Below are 21754 nucleotides of genomic sequence, written 5' to 3' on the forward strand. Positions count from 1 at the left end.
GACGGATGGACACAACTAGATTGACTTCTAATGTCCTGAAACGGATTTGTTCCAAAGAAACCTAGAATCTAAACCCTGTATTTCCATGAGACACGTTTTGGCCATATCAAATGATATATACCCCCTGTAGGCATATGGCTGAGGGTATAAAAATATGTTTTCATGGACAGCAGATATTGAAAATATATTTTTAGAAACTATTTTCAAAAATGTTTCAAAAATTAGTTTTCCAGAGCTGTCCAAGTCCTTAGATTGGTTTAAAAATATTTTTTTTAATTTCATAAAAAATCAATGCTTGACTTACCGCTCCGAAATATTTCATTTCTTTACTTCTCATCCGTCGATGCTGGGCAATTGTGGGCGCTGAGGAGGCTGCTGTTGCCGATTCATAACCGGACGCTGTCAGACCATTGAGAGCGGCAGCAGCTGCTGCCGCCGCCACCGCATGTTGCTGATGCGGATTGTGATGATGATGTTGTTGCTGCTGGTGCTGGTGATGATGATGACCGTTGGTTGTGATGCCACCGTTGCCGGAACTATTGCCACTGTTGTTTAATGCCGAAGCGGAACTACCGCCACCGTTAATACCACTACTAACTGTCCCAGCACCTGCACCCAATATTCCTCCACCGCCACCACCACCACCGCCCGCTATACCCGCCGCCATTGAACTGGCACTGCCACCTCCCGCTTCCATAAAATCGAAACGCTTAAATGCATACCATTTGGATGGATTCGGCTGTATGCCCTGATACAGTTTAACCAACATTTTGTGTTTCTCACGCCGGTACTGTGTCAGCAGGACATTCATTTTACGCTCCACCTCGGCCTTGCTGCAACCGAAACGTTCTGCTATCTCCGACCAGGCTCGAAAACGACACAACTTGTCTTTGTACTTTGGATCGGCACGATTCCAGAGCTCGGTGTGCGAGCGATACTGTTCGATTAGTTCGAGGGCATCATCGTTGGTCCATTCCATGATCTTGGCCTGCATCAGACTGTTGCGTAATGCAGCTGGATTGAAATTCATTTGAGAGCGGGGGGGGAGAGAGACGAGAATTGTGCCTCAAAACGCGAGAAATTTTTTTTGGTGGTGCAAAGGTGGGTGGGGGCTGAACACAATTTGGTTGAAATGTTTTGAGAGATTTATTTTCTATACTTCCAGGTGGGTGGGTGTTTGAGTTCGATCGGTGGTTGGTTGGCTGGTTGTTCCAGAGACGATATGGCTTGTGATATGCAGCAGAATCCGTCGAGAGCAATTTCTCTTCGTTTCGTTGTTGATTTTGGCTGTGTTTTGGTGTTTTTAAATAAATTTGTATTTTTTTTTTTGTTGTTGCTTGGTTTTTTCTGTTGTAGTTGTAGTTGCTGTTGTTGTTTTTGTTGTTGTTGTTGTTTATCAAGGAATGTTTTTAAGAAAAATGCCGTCTTCGTATTGTATGACAATCGTTATTGGCTGTTGCGGCATTTTGCCTATTTTGTTTTTTAAATGTCTTTTGAGTTTTGAAATCAGGAAACCTTCTCATTGCCTCAAACGTTTTGTATGCGGCTGTTTTCGCCACTTCAAGGTTCCGTTCGGCGATTAGTTTGTGTTTGTCGTGCTGACACTGAAAGTGGAAAAAAAACAGAAAAATTCAATTAAAAAAAATTAGGTTTTGAAATTAGAACAAAATTTTTGTTTAGAAACTGAATGATTCCGAAAAGAAGTGATCTTCAATTAAAAACAAGTAAAAAAAAAGCAGTAAGGCCGGGCCGAACTTTGTATACCCTCCACGCATTTGGAAATTTTCGAAAAAGATAACATTTGCCAAAAATAAAAATACCGACAACATCTTAAAAATATAGACAATTTTCTGTCAAAGGCTGTAGCTTCCATTACGAACATCAAATACCAAATTTGAAACAATTCTGGTGAAAAATGCCCCGAAAATCATTAAAATACCGAATATCGGGAGGTACCGTTATATGGGGGCTTTACGAAGAGGTGGACCTACACAGACAAATTTCTGTCGAAGGCTTAAGTATCCATTACGAACTTCAAATACCAAATTTGAAACAATTCCGGTATATAAATTCGCTAAAATCATCAAAATACCGAATATCGGGAGGTACCGTTATATGGGGACTATACAGACAGACGGACATCGTTAGATCGTCTTAGAATTTCACGTTGATCCAAAATATATATACTTTGTAGGGTCTATTATGAATATTCCAAGATGAGATATTTGGCCCAAATAGGGCCGAGACAAATTTTTTATATCACAATATTCCAGGAAATATCGGTTTGGTTCAACCCTATTTTGTTACATACCTAAATTTCAGATACCAACAGACCCCTCAATATCAAATTAGATGATTCCAGATCTATCCCTTCAGTCAATGCCAAATTAAGTTCCACTTAGTACTTTGAGTAAAATTATGGTACACCTTTCCAAAACCACCTCTATATCTTAACCACAGACCCCAACAGTGACCTCAATATAAAATTTGGGGATTCCAACCCTATACCTTCACCCAATAAAAAGTAGCAACATTAAGTACTAGTCGTACAAATACAGTACACGTTTACAAAGGTGCCGTATCATAATCCCCACGGAAATAATCTCCATTACAATTATGGAGAATTCGGTCATAACTCTCACAATGGAGTGGGGATTATGTCCCAAACAAAAATTGGTCATTATCCCCAGAACGAACCATAATAATGGAGATTATGTCCAGAACCATTGTGGATATAACCCCCAATATGGGTTAGGTATTTTTAACCTGATTACGTCAAACCAATTTTTTCTTGGTGAAAATAACTGGTTTCCCGATTATTCAACCCGAATGTTCGGATAAAAAATGTGGGGTTTATCCTGTTTTACAATAGTCCTTGAAGTATGGGATCGCTTCAACCCTATTCTGTTACATCGTAAACGACTGTCATGTAAATAGGGCTCAAGACCAAAGACAACACCACCAACACTCAGTCACATGGCTACAGAGGGTATATATCATTTGTTACAACCAAAACGTACCTCATCGAAGTAACGGTTCTAGACGCTAGGTCTCAGTGCTTCAAATCCGTTTTAGGACAATTGGAGTCGATCTAGGGGTATTCGTTCGTCCACCCGCCTGTCTGTCTGTCTGGCAGCCAGACTCTCGAAGGGAGTGTCCGATTTGACCAAAACTTGGTACTTCGTAATATTATTGGCAAACTCAGAGTTCGCAACATCCATTCTTTTGGGTACCTCCCCTAAAAAAGGTCAACATTTGCAAAGAAAATAATTTTCCGTATCGAATGGGAAAATATTATCCAATTTTGTTAAAATTGTACATATCCCAATATTTGTATCTGTGCTATGTCAACTGTGAAAATGGACAATATCGACCTCCCTCACAAAGTGTCAACATTTCGAATAATTATAATTCTTATAAAATGCCAGGTAAGAGTTTGTTTGTCTTCACTTGACACACACCACAATATTTTTATTAACCTAAGTTCAGGTGCGAAAATGGAAAATATTGGTCCACTCCATGTAGTACCTTCCCCACAAAGGGTCACATTATTGAATATCCATGAAGCTCATAAAACGTGAAATTAACATTCGATTCTATTAAGATTCGCACATCTCAATTGTCCATCAACTCAAGATCTTTTACTATCAATGAAGCTTATAAAACGCAAAATAACCTTCGATTCTTTTAGACTCCTTCAACTCAAAATCTGTTAAAAAGATGGTAGAGATCGGAAAATTCCTTGTGGTAAAAACAAAGGGTAAAAATGTTGAAAAACAAAACGCTCAAAGAAAGCGGAATAAGCATCCAACTCTCTTCAAATTTCACACATACAAACATGTTTGCAGAAGATGATATATATCTGTAAACCCTTCTGGTGCCTCTTCCACAAAGGATCACAATTTTCAATACTTTTATTTGTAGCACTAAGGCAAATATTAAGATTTGCAAAGTTGGTAAAATATTTTCTTTGAAAAGTTGGATCTTTTGTGGGGGAGGTACCAGAAGGAGTGAGTCGATATTGCCCATCTCCGAACTCGATCTGAGTTTGAAAATAATATTACGATGTACCAAGTTTGGACCTCACGTCGAGAGTTATCGTACGGATATGGCTGGATCGACTCCAAATGTCCTGAAACGGATTTGGTCCAAAGCGACCTAGGTTCTAAAACTCGTTATTTCGATGAGGCATGGCTGAGGGTCTTTAAATGTCCCAATGTAGATATAGGTCAGAGATGGTCTAAGATAAAAAATACATAAATACTACACGTGCTATTATTATTTTTGTTTTTTTTTCTTCACGCCTTTCATTGTCGTGTGCGATCATTAAAAATAAAATGCCAATCCCAAATTCTAAAATTTTGAAGGGGACGACCGTTGTTTTTTGGCGTAAAACAATTCTTTAATGGAGGCTGCGTGTGTTTTATTAATTTGTTTGTTTGTTTGTTTGTTTACACTCTAAGTGGCCATGCGCCGTCGTTGGTGTTGTTGTTGTTGGTTGTGTGCACAACAATTGGCTAGGTGTAGCCGATGAGAAATGGAAATTTTCTGAACACAATTCAGAAATAATGTCTTTTTGGTGAGCTAGTATTTCTACGGTAGAACAAGTCTTCTTTTCAAAGGGGTTTTTAGAGGAAATCCTATGCTATACATTTTTTTTTTCAAAAATTTTTCACCCTGGTACCCACCCGATATTCGGTATTTTGATGATTTTAGCGACATTATTCACCGGAATTTTTTCAAATTTGGCATTTGAAGTTCGAAATGGATATTACAGCCTAAGACAGAAAATGGATCATGCAGGTCCACGTCTTCGTAAGCGATTACAATATTCAAATGCAAAACTTGAAAAAATATATAGGAATATAGGGAGGTACCATGGGGGTAATAAAACGTGGACCTGCACAGACAATTTTCTGGCATAGGCTGTAGTATCCATTACGAACTTCAAATACCAAATTTGAAACAATTCCGGTAAATAATGCTCTAAAATCATCAAAATACCGAATATCGCGAGGTACCTCCCCATGGTACCTCCCTATATTCCTATATATTTTTTCAAGTTTTGCATTTGAATATTGTAAATCGCTTACAACAAAAGTTGCCTATGCAGGTCCACGTCGTCTTATAGTCCCTAATATACGGCTACATTCGGTATTTTTAAGATTTTCATAGAATTTTTAACGGATTTTATTTTTTTGAAAATTCTGCCCACTCTATCAAGTACCTCCCACACAAAGGGTCAAAATTTTGAATAATTATAACTCTTATAAAATGTGATTTAAAAGTCCGACAGTCTTCAAATTACACACATAACAATATTTTTATTAACCCTAGGTCTGGTGTGAAGATGAAATATAACGGTCCACTCCTTCTGACATCTCCCCCACAAAGGGTCAAAATTTTGAATATCCATGAAGCTCATATAACGTGAAATTAACATTCGATTTCATTCTGACTTGGTACATCACAATATTTCCATCAGCACAAGATCTGTTATAAAGATGGTAGAGATCGGACCATTCCTTCGGGTACCTTCCCGCAAAGGGTCAAAATTTCGAATAATTATATGTCTTATAATTTGCGACATAAGCATTCGATTGCCTTCAAATTTTACACATCTCAATGTTTCGGTTAATCCAAGATTTGGTGTGAAGATGGTGTATATCAGACCAATACTTCTGGTACCTCCCCCACAAAGGGTCAAACTCTCGAATAATCATGAAGTTCATAAAACGCGAAATTAACATTCGATTTCATTTCGACTTTGTACAGCACAATATTTCCATCAACACAACATCTGTTAGAAAGATGGTAGAGATCGGATCATCCCTTCTGGCACCTCTCCTCACAAAGGATCAAAATTTTGAATAATTACATCGCTTATAATTTGCGAAATAAACATACGATTCCCTTCAAATTTCACACATCCCAATATTTGTATTAACGCAAGACCTGGAGTGAAGATCGGATATATCGGTCCACTTCTTCCGGTACCTCCCCCACAAAGGGTCAAAATTTTGAATATCCATGAAGCTCATATAACGCGAAATTAACATCCGATTCCATTCAGACGTGGCACATATCAATATTTCCATTAACGCAAGATCTGTTATAAAGATGGTAGATATCGGGCCATTCCTTCTGGTAGCTCCCCCACAAAGGGTCAAAGTTTTAAATAACCAAAACGTTTCTAAAATCCGAAATAAGCATCCGGTACTCTTCATATTTCACACATCCGATTACTTTTACTAACAGAAGATCTGCTGTGATGATGGAATGTATCGGTCCGCCTCTTCTGGTACCTCACCCACAAAGGGTCAAAATTTTGAATATCAATTAAGCTCATAAAACGCGAAATTAACATCCGATTCCATTCCGACTTGGTACATCGTAATGTTTCCATCAGCGCAAGATTTGTTTTAAAGATTGTAGAGATCGGACCAATCCTTCTGTTACCTACCCCACAAAGAGTTAAAGTTTTGAAGAACCGAAACGATAATAAAATCCGAAATAAGCATCCGGTACTCTTCATATTTTACACATCCCAATATTTTCATTAACCCAAGGTCTGGTGTGAAGATGGAACATATTGGTCTACTCCTTCTGGTACCTCCCACACAAAGGGGTCAAAATTTGGAATAATTATAACTGCCGTAAAGTTCAAAATTCAAGTCCGATTCTCTTCAAATTTCGTACATACAAATATTTCTACTAACACAAGACCTGGTGTGAAGATAGAATATATTGGTCCACTCCTTCTGGTACTTCTCCTCACAGAGGGTCAAAATTTTGAATAATTATATCTCTCATATTTTGAGAAATAAGCATTCGCCTCCCTTCATATTTCACACATGTCAATATTTATATCAAATCATAATTAGATTTGAAGATGGGATATATCGGACCTTTCCTGCTGGTACTTCCCTCACAGAATATCAAAAATTTTAAAGAAAATAATTTTGTGCACAGAAAGGGAAAGGATAATCCGAGTTTGCTCCAACTGTGCAAATCCTAATATTTGCATTAGTTCTAGTTCAGGGGTAAAAATAGACAATATCGGTCAACTCCATCAAGTACCTCCCCTGCAAAGGGTCAAATCTTCGAATAATTATAATCCGTCTAAAATGAGACGTTAGAGTCCGTTTGTCTTCAAATTACACATATCACAATATTTTTATTAACCCAAGGTCTGGTGTGAAAATGGAATATATCGGCGCACCCCTACTGGTACCTCCCCCATAAAGGGTCAAAATTTTGAATAACTTCGAAGCTCATAACACTCGAAATTAACATCCAATTATTTTCAAACTTGGCACTTTCCAATATTTCTCTTACCACAAGACCTGGTGTGAAAATGAAATATATCGTTCCACTCCTTCTGGTACCTCTCCTCACAAAGGGTCAGAATTTATTCAAATAAACGAATATTGCCTGATGATACACATCTGTCGGCAAAACCGACTGATACTTTATAACTTCTTTTCATATTTTTTTTTTTAATGCCTTCATTTCATTTCATACAATTCATTTCCAATGTCTCCAGCCCCTTGAAATTCTATAAAATTTCGTCTTTGGCATTTAAGACCCTTAGAAGGCCTTGTCCGTGGAAGATTTAACATGTCTTGACTTAGACGATATCACCGACTATGGTTATATGTTTGTTTGTCTTTTTTTAAATTTCTGATAAAAAAAAATATGTACACTACATACCCACCCCCCGACGCACCCACTACCACCTGAAGACTTCCACTATCTCTATACCGAATATAGCTGGGCTGATATGATCGATCGAATTCCCGGAATTGGCTTAAAAATAGTAAAGAGACTCTAATCAGTCTTTTTTGTGGTTTTTTGACTATTTTTAACACTCACACTGAAGCGATCACACACTCACACGCACTCGAACTCACACCACAGCGAAATACTACAAACAAGTCAAGTCATTGAACGTAGCGTTTTTTTGTTGGCGTTTTGGTGTTGGAGCAGCACGGGAATTGCAAGTAAACAAAATGTTGTTTATTTCATTCATTTGTGGGGCTCTGGTTTTTATTGTTGTTGTTGCTGCTGTTTTTGTTGGAGATCGTATTTTTGAGTTAATTTTGTTTTTTGGTTAAGGGGCCAACAATGGTGGTTTGTAGGGCAATAGTGAGCGTTTGAAGAATTGAAAAAAAAAAAAAAAACACGAATCGAAGACATGCCAGCGGGAAACGTGTTACCATTAAAAGCCACACTGGCTGTTATCACTGGATATTTGAGTTGAGATATTTTCCACATGAATCATGGCTGGAATTACGGTTAATTGGGAAATTACCAAAAGCCACAAAAAACAAAAACATTAGTCAGCCGATGAAATGACGGATTTAGATCAGAAAATCTAAAATGAAAGTAGAGGCGGATTTTCATTCTATATTTATACCCTCAGCCATATGACGAGTTATACCCTCATCCATATGGCTCGAGAGGGTATATACCATTTGATACGGCCAAAATGTGTCTCATCGAAATAAGGGTTTTAGACCCAAGGTCTCTTTGGACGTTTCAAAACATTTGGAGTGGATCTAGCGATGTCCGTCCACCCATCTGTCTATCTGTCTTGCCGGTGACCACGATAACTCTCGAATGGAGCATCCGATTTGATCCAAGCTTGGTACTTCGTAATATTATTATCAAACTTAGATCGAGTTCGAAATTGGGCAATATCGGACCACTCCCCCACAAAATGTCAACATTTTCAAAGAAAATAATTTACTGCACAGAAAGAGAAAGGATGATCCGATTTTGCTCAAACTTTGCAAATCCTAATATTTGCTAGGTCAGGTGCGAAAATTGACAATATCGGTCCACTTCATCCAGTACATCGCCCACAAAAGGTCAAAATTTTGAATAATGATAACTCTTATAAAATATGATGGAAATGTCCGATTGTCTCCAAATTACGAAGATCACAATATTTTTATTAACCCAAGGTCTGGTCTGATGATGGGATATATCGGTCCACTTCTTCTGGTACCTCCCCCACAAAGGGTCAAAATTTTGAATATTCATGAAGCTCATAAAATACGAAGTTAACATCCGATTCCATTCTGATTTGGTACATCTCAATATTTCCATCAATACAAGGTCTGTTATAAATATTGTATAGATCGGACCATATGCTCTGGTACTACCCCCACAGAGGGTCAAAGTTTTGAATAACAAAAACGATCATAAAATCCGAAATAAGCACCTGGTTCTCTTCAAACTACAGACATAACAATATTTTTATTAATTCAAGGTCTGGTGTGAAGATGGAATACATCGGTGCACTCCTTCTGGTACCTCCCGCACAAAGGTTCAAAATTTTGAATATTCATGAAGCTCATAAAACACAAAATTCACATCTGATTCCATTCAGACTTGGCACATCTCAATATTTCCATGAACACAAGATCTGTTATAAAGATGGTGGAGATCGGACCATTCCTTCTGCTACCTCCCACACAAAGGGTCAACGTTATGAATAACAAAAACAATTACAAAATCCGAAATAAGGATCGGGTTCTCTTCAAACGCCACAACATCACAATATTTTTATTAACTCGAAGTCTGGTGTGAAGATGGGATATATCGGTCTACTCCTTCTGGTACCTGCCCCACAAAGGGTCAAAATTTGGAATATTCATGAAGCTCATAAAACACAAAATTCACATCTGATTCTATTCAGACTTGGAACATATCAATATTTTATCAACACAAGATCTGTTATAAATATGGTAGACATCGGGCCATTTTTCTGATACCTCCCCCACAATGGGTCAAAATTTTGAATATTTATAGCTCTTATAAATTGCGAAATAAGCATCCGACTCCCGCCAAATTTCACATATCACAATATTTCTATCAACACATAAACAGATATTAAGATGGGATATCTCAGTCCCCCTCTTTCTGGTACCTCCCCCACAAAGGGTCAAAATCTTGAGAAATTATAACTGCTATAAAATCTGGAACTATAAGATTCATAAGCGTGGATTTTTAAAAGGATTTCTTTGAAGGACAATCAGAGCCATCAGCTTGGATTTTTAAAAGAAGTTTTTGGAGGACTGTCAGAGCCATAAGCTTGGATTTTTAAAAGTATTTCTTTCAATGTCTATCAGAGCCATAAGCGCGGATTTTTAAAATAATTTCTTTAAAGGACTATAAGAGCCATAAGCTTGGATTTTTAAAAGTATTTCTTTCAATGTCTATCAGAGCCATAAGCGCGGATTTTTAAAATAATTTCTTTGAAGGACTATCAGATCCATAAGCGTGGATTTTTAAAAGAATTTCTTTGAAGGACTATCAGAGCCATAAGCGTGGATTTTTAAAAGAATTTCTTTGAAGGACTATCAGAGCCATAAGCGTGGATTTTTAAAAGAATTTCTTTGAAGGACTATCAGAGCCATAAGCGTGGATTTTTAAAAGAATTTCTTTGAAGGTCAATCAGAGCCATAAAATTGGAATTTTTTTTTAATTTCTTTGGAGGACTATCATAGCCAGAAGCGTGGATTTTGATAAGAATTTCTTTGAAGGTCAATCAAAGCCAAAAGCGTGGATTTTTTAAGACAGTTTTTTTAAAGGACTATCAGAGCCATAAGCGTGGATTTTTAAGGACTATCAGAGCCATAAGCGTGGATTTTTAAAAGAATTTCTTTGAAGGACTATCAGAGCCATAAAATTGGATTTTTTTTTTTAATTTATTTGAAGGTCAATCAGAGCCATAAAATTGGATTTTTTTTTAATTTCTTTGGAGAACTATCAGAGCCAGAAGCGTGGATTTTGATAAGAATTTCTTTGAAGGACTATCAGAGCCATAAGCGTGAATTCTTAAAAGAATTTATTTGAAGGTCAATCAGAGCCATAAAATTGGATTTTTTTTTTAATTTCTTTGGAGGACTATCATAGCCAGAAGCGTGGATTTTGATAAGAATTTCTTTGAAGGTCAATCAGAGCCAAAAGCGTGGATTTTTTAAGACAGTTGTTTTAAAGGACTATCAGAGCCATAAGCGGGGATTTTTAATACAGTTGTTTTAAAGGACTATCAGAGCCATAAGCGGAGATTTTTAAGACAGTTGTTTTAAAGGACTTTCAGAACCATAAGCGTGGATTTTTTAGGAAAGCTGTTTTAAAGGACTACCAAAGCCATAAGCGTGGATTTTTAAAATAATTTTTTTGAAGGACTATCAGAACCATAAGCTTGGTGAATTGGGAAAAGGGTTTAACAAGTCTCAGCCTTACCGACACCTAGCCTTGAAATAAACAACATTTTTTGAAGACATTCACGGACTATTTTCATAAAAAGGATTTTTTTTTTTTGAGGAACTATCAGATTCATAAGCGTGGATTTTTAAAAGAATTTCTTTGAAGGACTATCAGAGCCATAAGCGTGGATTTTTAAAAGAATTTCTTTGAAGGACTATCAGAGCCATAAGCGTGGATTTTTAAAAGAATTTCTTTGAAGGACTATCAGAGCCACAAGCGTGGATTTTTAAAATAATTTTTTTGAAGGACTATCAGAGCCAGAAGCGTGGATTTTTAAAAGAATTTCTTTGAAGGACTATCAGAGCCAGAAGCGTAGATTTTTAAAAGAATTTCTTTGAAGGACTATCAGAGCCATAAGCGTGGATTTTTAAAAGAATTTCTTTGAAGGACTATCAGAGCCATAAGCGTGGATTTTTAAAATAATTTTTTTGAAGGACTATCAGAGCCAGAAGCGTGGATTTTTAAAATAATTTTTTTGAAGGACTGTCAGAGCCAGAAGCGTGGATTTTTAAAATAATTTCTTTGAAGGACTATCAGAGCCATAAGCGTGGATTTTTAAGAGAATTTTTTTGAAGGATTATCAGAGCCATAAGCATGGATTTTTAAAAGAATTTCTTTGAAGGTCAATCAGAGCCATAAGCTTGGATTTTTAAGACAGTTGTTTTAAAGGACTATCAGACTATTTATTTCTCCCAACCAAAAAACCTGAGATGAATATGGAATTTATAGAAATTTATAGAAAGTTCCATTTTCTTGTAATTTTTTCCATACCAATATTTTTATCTGTATTAGATGAAGAATGAATATGAAATACTTCATTCCGGTATCTCAGGCATATTTCCACATTTTTCAAAAAATTTCACATACCACATATAAATTATAGGAAGTAGTCGATATAGTTCAAATCTGGCACTTTGTAATATTTTTATCGGTCTTAGGTCAGATACGAAGTTGACAATATTGGCCAATTGCTTCGGATACACCCCACACCCCCCTCCCCCCAAATAAAGGGTCAACAGTTTGAATAATCATAACTCAAGATTGGCTGTATACATGTGTCGGCAAAACCGACTGATAATATTTTACATTATTTTCAAAATTTCTAATTTTTTTGGAACCCCATCAGGATCTTGCGGACATTTAATTTGTCTCATATTTTATTTTGTTTTATTTTTTCGCTGTTTTAATTTGATAACAAATAAAATAACATTTTGTTTATTGTTGTTATTGTTATATAAATAGAAATTGCGATAAATATACTACGTATGTCCTGCAGTACGTACAATTAACTTCTTCTTCTTTTGTCGTTAGCAAGTTCATTGCTTCGATATCGCATCGCTTACCATTTTTTTTTTTTTTTTTGTTTTTTTGGTGTCAATAAATTGCGTTTTAAGCTATTGTCAATGAAAGAAACAAGCGTTCGACAAAAAAATCCCTACTTAAAAATGACGTCGAATATTCCAATTTTGCATATTTTTGGGAAGGCGGGAAGTTGAAAAAAAAGTGATGCAATTCTAGGAAAAATTGTATCATTTTCGGACAAGAACCCCTGAAGGAAAGGTTAACAATCGGTCTGATTATATGATAATTTACACCATTTTGAATACATTAATCGGAAGCTCTGAAGAGAGCTGAGGTAAAAATTAGCGACATGGAAAAACTAGGAATATCAGTTACACGTTCCAGATAAACCGATACCGTAAGAGTTTGAATATTTTAAAATTTCAATAAAACAGTACTGGTCAATATCCTGACCAGAGCAAAGATTTGGTAATTTTCACTCGGTAGCGAAACTTGCTCGCATGCAGGATTGCTCGACGAGTAGTAGTTTTTTTCTGGAATCTACTCTTCGCTTAAAAATTGATGTCTTTAAAGATAAGTTTAAATTTTATTTAGCAAAGACACAAAACAAAGCGGCTTTTTCTCCGGCTCAGAAAGTTTAAAAAGAAAGAGACAGAGTGCGATTCCAGAAAAATTATGGTATTTTAATTTATTTTAATTTTTATTAAATTTCAAAATTATCCGCACAAATTTCAAATTTACAAAGAAATCGCTAAATAAAAACACTATAATTAAAAATGGCGTTGAAAAAGTTTAAAAAATGAAGTGGTGTTGAGGCTGTTCACAAATGAAAGGCCTCGAAGAGTACTTTCCGAGTATATGGCCCTTGCAGACAAAAATAATTTCAGACTTAGAAATTTTTCGAATTTTCGAAAAGTACTCCTCAAGATGTCCGTCAAGATAAATTTAAATTTAATTAGCAAAGACACAAACCAAGGTGATTTTTTCTCCGGTTCACAAAGGGTTAATAAAGAGAGAGAGAGAGAGAGAGAGAGAGAAAGAGAGAGAGAGTAGTAAACCAGAGAAAATTAAAGGTAAACTAAATTATATTAGTTTTCATCAAATTTCATAATTTTCCCTACAAATTTCAAATTTCAAATGAAATCGCTAAATAAAAACCTAATTAAAATTTACGTTGAAAAACTTTGAAACCCTTAACTCTACATTTAAACCGAGAATAAAATATTTAAAAATGAAGCGGTGTCGAGGCTGGGCACAAATGAAAGGTCTCGAGGAGTACTTTCCGAATCTGTGGACCTTATAGTCAAAAAGAATTTCAGAATTAGGAATTTTTTGCATTTTCTGAAGAATTATCGCTCAATTTTATGGAAATTGAAGATAGAAGCGTCCACAGAACAGAAACTAAAAATGAAGCGGTGTCGAGGCTGGGCACAAATGAAAGGTCTCGAGGAGTACTTTCCGAATCTGTGGACCTTATAGTCAAAAAGAATTTCAGACTTAGGAATTTTTTGCATTTTCTGAAGAATTATCGCTCAATTTTATGGAAATTGAAGATAGAAGCGTCCACAGAACAGAAACTAAAATGAAGCGGTGTCGAGGCTGGGCACAAATGAAAGGTCTAGAGGAGTACTTTCCGAATCTGTGGACCTTATAGTCGAAAAGAATTTCAGACTTAGGCATTTTTTGCATTTTCTGAAGAATTATCGCTCAATTTTAAGGAAATTGCAGATAAAAGCGTCCACAGAACAGAAACTAAAAATGAAGCGGTGTCGAGGCTGGGCACAAATGAAAGGTCTCGAGGAGTACTTTCCGAATCTGTTGACCTTATAGTCGAAAAGAATTTCAGACTTAGGCATTTTTTGCATTTTCTGAAGAATTATCGCTCAATTTTATGGAAATTGCAGATAAAAGCGTCCACAGAACAGAAACTAAAAATGAAGCGGTGTCGAGGCTGGGCACAAATGAAAGGTCTCGAGGAGTACTTTTCGAATCTGTGGACCTTATAGTCGAAAAGAATTTCAGACTTAGGAATTTTTTGCATTTTCTGAAGAATTATCGCTCAATTTTATGGAAATTGAAGATAGAAGCGTCCACAGAACAGAAACTAAAAATGAAGCGGTGTCGAGGCTGGGCACAAATGAAAGGTCTCGAGGAGTACTTTCCGAATCTGTGGACCTTATAGTCAAAAAGAATTTCAGACTTAGGAATTTTTTGCATTTTCTGAAGAATTATCGCTCAATTTTATGGAAATTGAAGATAGAAGCGTCCACAGAACAGAAACTAAAAATGAAGCGGTGTCGAGGCTGGGCACAAATGAAAGGTCTCGAGGAGTACTTTCCGAATCTGCGGACCTTATAGTCGAAAAGAATTTCAGACTTAGGCATTTTTTGCATTTTCTGAAGAATTATCGCTCAATTTTATGGAAATTGCAGATAAAAGCGTCCACAGAACAGAAACTAAAAATGAAGCGGTGTCGAGGCTGGGCACAAATGAAAGTTCTCGAGGAGTACTTTCCGAATCTGTTGACCTTATAGTCGAAAAGAATTTCAGACTTAGGCATTTTTTGCATTTTCTGAAGAATTATCGCTCAATTTTATGGAAATTGCAGATAAAAGCGTCCACAGAACAGAAACTAAAAATGAAGCGGTGTCGAGGCTGGGCACAAATGAAAGGTCTCGAGGAGTACTTTTCGAATCTGTGGACCTTATAGTCGAAAAGAATTTCAGACTTAGGAATTTTTTGCATTTTCTGAAGAATTATCGCTCAATTTTATGGAAATTGAAGATAAAAGCGTCCACAGAACAGAAACTAAAAATGAAGCGGTGTCGAGGCTGGGCACAAATGAAAGGTCTCGAGGAGTACTTTCCGAATCTGTTGACCTTATAGTCGAAAAGAATTTCAGACTTAGGCATTTTTTGCATTTTCTGAAGAATTATCGCTCAATTTTATGGAAATTGCAGATAAAAGCGTCCACAGAACAGAAACTAAAAATGAAGCGGTGTCGAGGCTGGGCACAAATGAAAGGTCTCGAGGAGTACTTTTCGAATCTGTGGACCTTATAGTCGAAAAGAATTTCAGACTTAGGAATTTTTTGCATTTTCTGAAGAATTATCGCTCAATTTTATGGAAATTGAAGATAAAAGCGTCCACAGAACAGAAACTAAAAATGAAGCGGTGTCGAGGCTGGGCACAAATGAAAGGTCTCGAGGAGTACTTTCCGAATCTGTTGACCTTATAGTCGAAAAGAATTTCAGACTTAGGCATTTTTTGCATTTTCTGAAGAATTATCGCTCAATTTTATGGAAATTGCAGATAAAAGCGTCCACAGATTCGGAAAGTACTCCTCGAGACCTTTCATTTGTGCCCAGCCTCAAGACCGCTTCATTCTTAATTTCTGCCCAGTGGACCCTTTTATCTGTAATTTTCCTCAAATTAAGCCATCATTTTAAGAAAATTCGAAAAGTACCTAAGTCTGAAATTATGTTTGCCTGTAAGGTCCATATATTCGGAAAGTACTCTTCAGGACCTTTCGTTTGTGCCCAGCCTCAAATCCCATATTTTGGTTTTAAATGTAGAATTAAGGGTTTCAAACTTATTCAATGTAATTGTTAATTATAATGTTTTTATTTAGCAATTTTGAAATTTGATAAAAACTTAAATAAATTAAAATACCCTACATTTTTTCTGGTTTTCGCTATCTCTGTCTCTTTAATAATCCTTTCTGAGCCGGAGAAAAAAATGAATTTTTTTGTGTCTTTGCAATTACTTTTAAATTTATCTTGTCAATTTATGTGTCAAATAAAATAAAGAAATTATAATTTTTATACCATACTTTTAGGCGCTACAACCAATTTTTAAACTTAAATCTATATTGATAAAAGAGTAAAATAGCTGAAAGTAATTGACTGACTGAAACGGCTGGGTGTAGAATTTTGAAATTTTGGACTCTTAGTCCAAAGTGGTCAAAAAAGGCTGGGTTTTTGGAAACTCGTGCTAGAACGTTACGCAAAGTATTAAAAGGTACTAAATATGGTACCCTTTGTATTTGAGGGAGCAGAAGAGCTAGAACTCTTAAATTTAGAATGGAGTCCATGATAAATGTACCAAAAAGGTTTTTTGGAAATTCGCACTATAAGTGCACGAAAAGGACTAACATTTGTACTGCACTTGGTATGTATCATGTGAACGGTTAGAGCTAAAAACTTGAGATGTAGTTTTGAAAGTGTGGAAGTGTATACATGAAAAGTATACGAAAAGTACTAAACGGTACTGAATTTAGTACAATTTGAATTTGGAGGAACGGATGGATCTGGAATCCTGAAAATGGAAAACAACATTACTGGCGGAGTTAAGGATTGGGATATGGAGGAAGTGTTCGAAATTTACACTTATGTACACGAAATGTACTAAATGGTACTAAATTTGGCACAATTACGATTTGGGTGAATCGATAGAGCTGAAATTCTGACATTTGGATATAGGATTACTATTGCATTCTAGGACTAAGGAATGTAGGTAGTTTTGGAAATTTGTATTTATGTGTACTAAATGGTACTAAATTTGGTACAATTTAAATTTTAAGTGAACCGGTAACGTTGAAATTTGAAAATAAATTTTCCATTGGACTGTACCATGTAGGTAGTTATAAAAATTTGTACTTGAGTGTACTTAATGGTACTAAAATGTGTTTAATTTGTTTGAACCAATTTAGCTGGTATCGTGAAAATTGGAAATAAGATTACTATTGCATTGTAGAACTAGGGTATGCAGGAAGTTTTGGAAATTCGTACAAATGTGTACTAAATGGGCGAACCGGTAGAATCCTGAAATTTGGAATTGGGGTTATTGTGGGAGTTTAGGATTGTGGTGTGTGGGAAGCTTTGGATATTCGTACTGGGGTGTACTAAATAGTACTAAATTTGGGACAATAATGTTTTGGGTGAACCGATAGTTCTGGGTATTGGGAAATACGATTTCTTTTGGGATTGAATGATGCAGGTTGTTATGGAAATGTGTGCTAAATTGTACTAAAATGTGTACAAATTGGAATTGTGGTGGACGGATAGATCAGGAATTCTAAAAACTGAAAATAAAATTTCTTTTGAGTTGTATGATTGAGGTATGGAGCTAGTTATGGAAATTGATAGTGTAGGATTGGGATATGTTTGAAGTTTGGAAATTCGTACTTATCTATATTAATAAAAGATTGATTGATTGACTTAATAAAATAATGAAGTATTGAATTTTGTGTTCTTTTAGATTCCCTCTAAAATGGTAGGAAAAGTACTAAACATTTAATCTTTGCATTGGACAAAAGAAATTTGGAATGAGAATCACTGATGGAGTACAGGACAGATGTACCAAACGGTTTCTAAATATTATTATAGTATTTGGAATTAAGATATGGATGTGGCTTGGAAATGCGTCCTTCATTCGTACGAAAAATAAAAAATGGTACTAAATTTGGTATTGGTTGTTGGGAGAGGGCTGGAATCACAAAATTTTATTTTGAGGTCTTTGTTGGTATCTGGAATTAGATATGGAGGTGATTTTGAAAATTCGTACTTTTAATAGTCCGAAAAGTACTAAATTTCGATCACTGTTGGAGAAATGCTGATTGTTTTGGATATGTGTACTAAATGTTACCATCCTTAAATTTAATATTTAATTACTGTTGATTTCTAGGGCTAACCTATGGATTCGCTGAAATGGTTTTGGACGGAAAAATTGGATGTGGATCCATTGTGAAATGGTTTTACTATTATCCTCTTCTGTGAACTTCAAAATAAGAAGATATTGAAGACATTTTTTTGGGTAAAAGTAAACATTTTCCCATTATTCTTTCCGAAAAAGGAAAAACTTGAATAACTTTAAAAACCTTGAAAATCTGAAATGAAGTACAAGGTCTTCTCATAGAAGACAAGAATGTCCAATCGCATTAGAAGAATACTAGAGAATATTCTTATTGAAGACAAGGGGGTATTCTTATAGAAGACCAGAGGGTCTTCCTGCAATAGAACGGAAGGTCTTCTCAAAGGCAAAATCGGAGATTTTTCGAAAAAATACTCTTGAATGTAATGCTATTCAAGAAGTTTCTTAATAGCAACGTCCTTTATTACTTGAAGGAAATTTCTCTAAAATTCTGGAAAGTCACTTTGCAAAAAATCCACAATATTTGTCTGGGAAGACCTTGTGGGATATGTTTGTAAAAAATTAAGACTTTATATGGTTTTTGTTTCGTTTGCAAAGAATCGCGATTTTTTGCCAGAAAGTTCACGAAAAACCCATAATTTTGACCGAAAGGTCGCTGAATAAAATTGTGATATTGGCAGTCATTTTGGGGGAGGATATCGTGCGAAGTACATAAAAGAGTATACCTATATAGTTCACTGTGCTCTTTGTACAAAATTTAGAAACATCCAAATTCAAATCGTACTAAATTTAGTACGATTTAGTACTTTTGGTATACATGGGTATACACTTCCAAAACTACCACCTTTCATCGACTCTACTCCTCTAACCGTTCACGTGATACGAAATGGTACCAAATATAGTACATTTTTGAACTCACCTAAAATTTCAAGATTCTAGTTTCAACCGTTTCGTCTCCGGCAGTAATATTGAGATGAGTAAAGTTTGTGTTTGGTTTTCAAATTTTGCGGGGGAAGTTTTCAATAAAAAAAATGAGAACCATCATATTTTGAGCGTCATTCAATATTTTTACCATTTGCGGAAGAGGTTTACAGTAGCAGGCCGATGTGGACACTTTGTGCTCCAAAAATATTGGAATGTTCGAAAATCATCAAATCGGACTTACATTTTATGAGGTTATTATTAAATCATTTTTGTTTTTGTTTGGAAAGGGTGAAGCTCGAGAGAAAATGGACCAATATGAAATGGACTATTAAAAATGTTGGGTCTTTCGCTATTTTTTATTTGAACTTCTCAATTTTCGAACCCGATTTAAGTCTAAAATAAATTTGATTAGGGGCAATGTTTTAACCAAATCATTGAAATTTAAATTATTATATTTTTTCGATTTTTTTTTTTAACGAAAATGTTTTTTTTTGAAAAATTAAAAAATTTTTCGTAAATATTAAAAAATTTTATATGTATATGTCGATATTAAATTTTTAAGATTTTTTTTAAGATTAGTTTTTAATAAAATCCTTCCAGATCTTTGTCAAAAGTTTATTTTAGCTTTCGAAACTCTGTATACTGATTTTTTAAGGAAGTATAATATTTGAAATAAATAAATAAATAAATAAGAAATAAACTCAAATAAAGAGTTCCAAAATCGCAGCAGGCGTTCCCTTGAACAATTGGGTCTTTTTTCATGCAAAAACTTTTGTTGTGACATTTGGATTTTCGATATTTCGAATTTGTGTACACACATATATTGAATACTTCCAATTTATTTTGTGGTTAAAATCTAAAACGTCTATAAAATTTATATTATTAATTTTTATGATTATTATTTAAAAGAAAAAGAAATCAACAAAAAAAAAATAACAAAGCCGCGGGGGGAAAACACAAAATTTGCATTGACGCACACAGGTTGTGGAATTTACTTCAAATGCAAATTAGTAACATCAACATCAAAATCTCCAAATACTACTATAGAGCAAAAGCAAACGAAAAAAAAACATAGTTTAATAAACAAAATAAACTAATTCATTAAATTTCTTTCGGCTGTCAATAAAATAAATATCGATGCGTGGAGCAAAAAAAAGAAAACAAAAGCAAAACGATCGAGGCGTCAGCGAACGATCAAATCGGACATTATGTTGCCATTGATGTCAAATTTTTGCACGACATTTTTCGGATCTGTGTCGGGTGGCTGTTGTGGTTGGGCACAAAAAAATAAATAAATGAATAAATATGTATAGCCATAGATTTGAATCGAAATAATCTGTGAAACATCAAAGCCTGACTTGGAAGCCGATAACATAGTTTTTTTTTTTCTAAAAAAAAAAATAAAAACAAAAATCCCCAGACAGTGACGTAGGAAAAAACCAAATGTAGACCGAAACATATACAGGGTGAGATGAAAAGAAAAAACTGTAACCTACTTCAGACTGGTGTCATTTCTAAGCCACTTGTCCGACAGCTGTTGTAATTTTTCCAGTGATAGCTCTTTATATTGTTTACAAGCGTACGTAAGCATTTTGGGGAGAATTTTTCAGAAAAAAAGTTATTCGTGACGGAATTCAAGCGCGATAGTGTGATTTCTTTAAATTTGGCTGGAAAATCCCAAGTGGCCATCATTAGAGCACTCCAGCATTTAAATGTGAATAAATCGTTTGTGTCTCGTACCATCGATCGTTACCGTGATACTGGTAGCGTAGCCCGACGTCAAGGAAATGGACGGAAGATAACAGCAACAACAGCAGAAATGGTTCGAAAAGTAAAGAAGCGACTTGATCGAAAAACCCGCGTCGCAGTGGCCAAAAAAAGGCCCATAAGTTGAACAAATCCCAATATTCCATTCGGCAAATATTGAAAAATGAGCTCGGGGTAAAGCCTTTGAAATTCCAAAAAGTGCAAGAACTTAGACCGCAACAGAAAGAAAATAGACTCAAAAGATCTAAAGAGTTGCTTCGCTTGGCCGAAAGTGGTGAACTGCCGAATGTGGTTTTCTCCGATGAGAAAACATTCGATGTCCTGCAGTTTGTAAACAAACAAAATGATCGTGTTTACCACGTGCCAAAGAGGTCAGCTGAAAATATGCACTTTCGGTTGGCTACCAGAACTCAAGCGCCGGCCATTGTGATGGTGTGGGCCGCCATAACCGCCGATGGTCGCTCTTCGCTCGTATTTATCTACCCTGTCTTCAGAATAAATGCCAAATATTATCGCGAAAATATTCTGGAGGGTGTACGCAAATATTCTGCCCGCAGACTTTGAACATTCCAACAGGACTCAGCACTACCGCACCCAGCACGCGCCACCCAGGAATGGTAACAAAATGAGGTTCCTCGCTTCATTTCCAGCGCACAATGACGACCAAAATTCTCCGGATACCAATCCGTTGGACTATTGTGTCTGGAGTATTTTGGAAAGCAAGGTTGGCACTAAAAAATACCAAAGTGTCGATCACCTCAAGCAAGCGCTTCGCCGGGAATGGGCCAAATTAACGCAGAGCAACATTCGGGCAACGTGTGACGAT

The 21754-nt window shown here is 35.8% G+C and overlaps 1 protein-coding gene across 3 annotated transcripts in view; it reads right to left on the reverse strand.

Annotated features, from left to right (window-relative positions):
- The window catches only part of LOC101899727 (uncharacterized transmembrane protein DDB_G0289901), a 91367-nt gene that overhangs the window by 60041 nt on the left and 9572 nt on the right, over positions 1-21754 (reverse strand). For all 3 annotated transcript variants that reach the window (XM_059130312.1, XM_059130310.1, XM_059130311.1), the window contains exon 2: positions 305-1604. In XM_059130312.1, coding sequence (XP_058986295.1) covers positions 305-1030 — 726 coding nt within the window. In that variant the 5' untranslated portion in view covers positions 1031-1604. The remainder of the gene's footprint in view (positions 1-304; positions 1605-21754) is intronic.

Source organism: Musca domestica, unplaced genomic scaffold (genome assembly GCF_030504385.1).
Source record: "Musca domestica strain aabys unplaced genomic scaffold, Musca_domestica.polishedcontigs.V.1.1 72, whole genome shotgun sequence".
NCBI classification, from domain to species: domain Eukaryota; kingdom Metazoa; phylum Arthropoda; class Insecta; order Diptera; family Muscidae; genus Musca; species Musca domestica.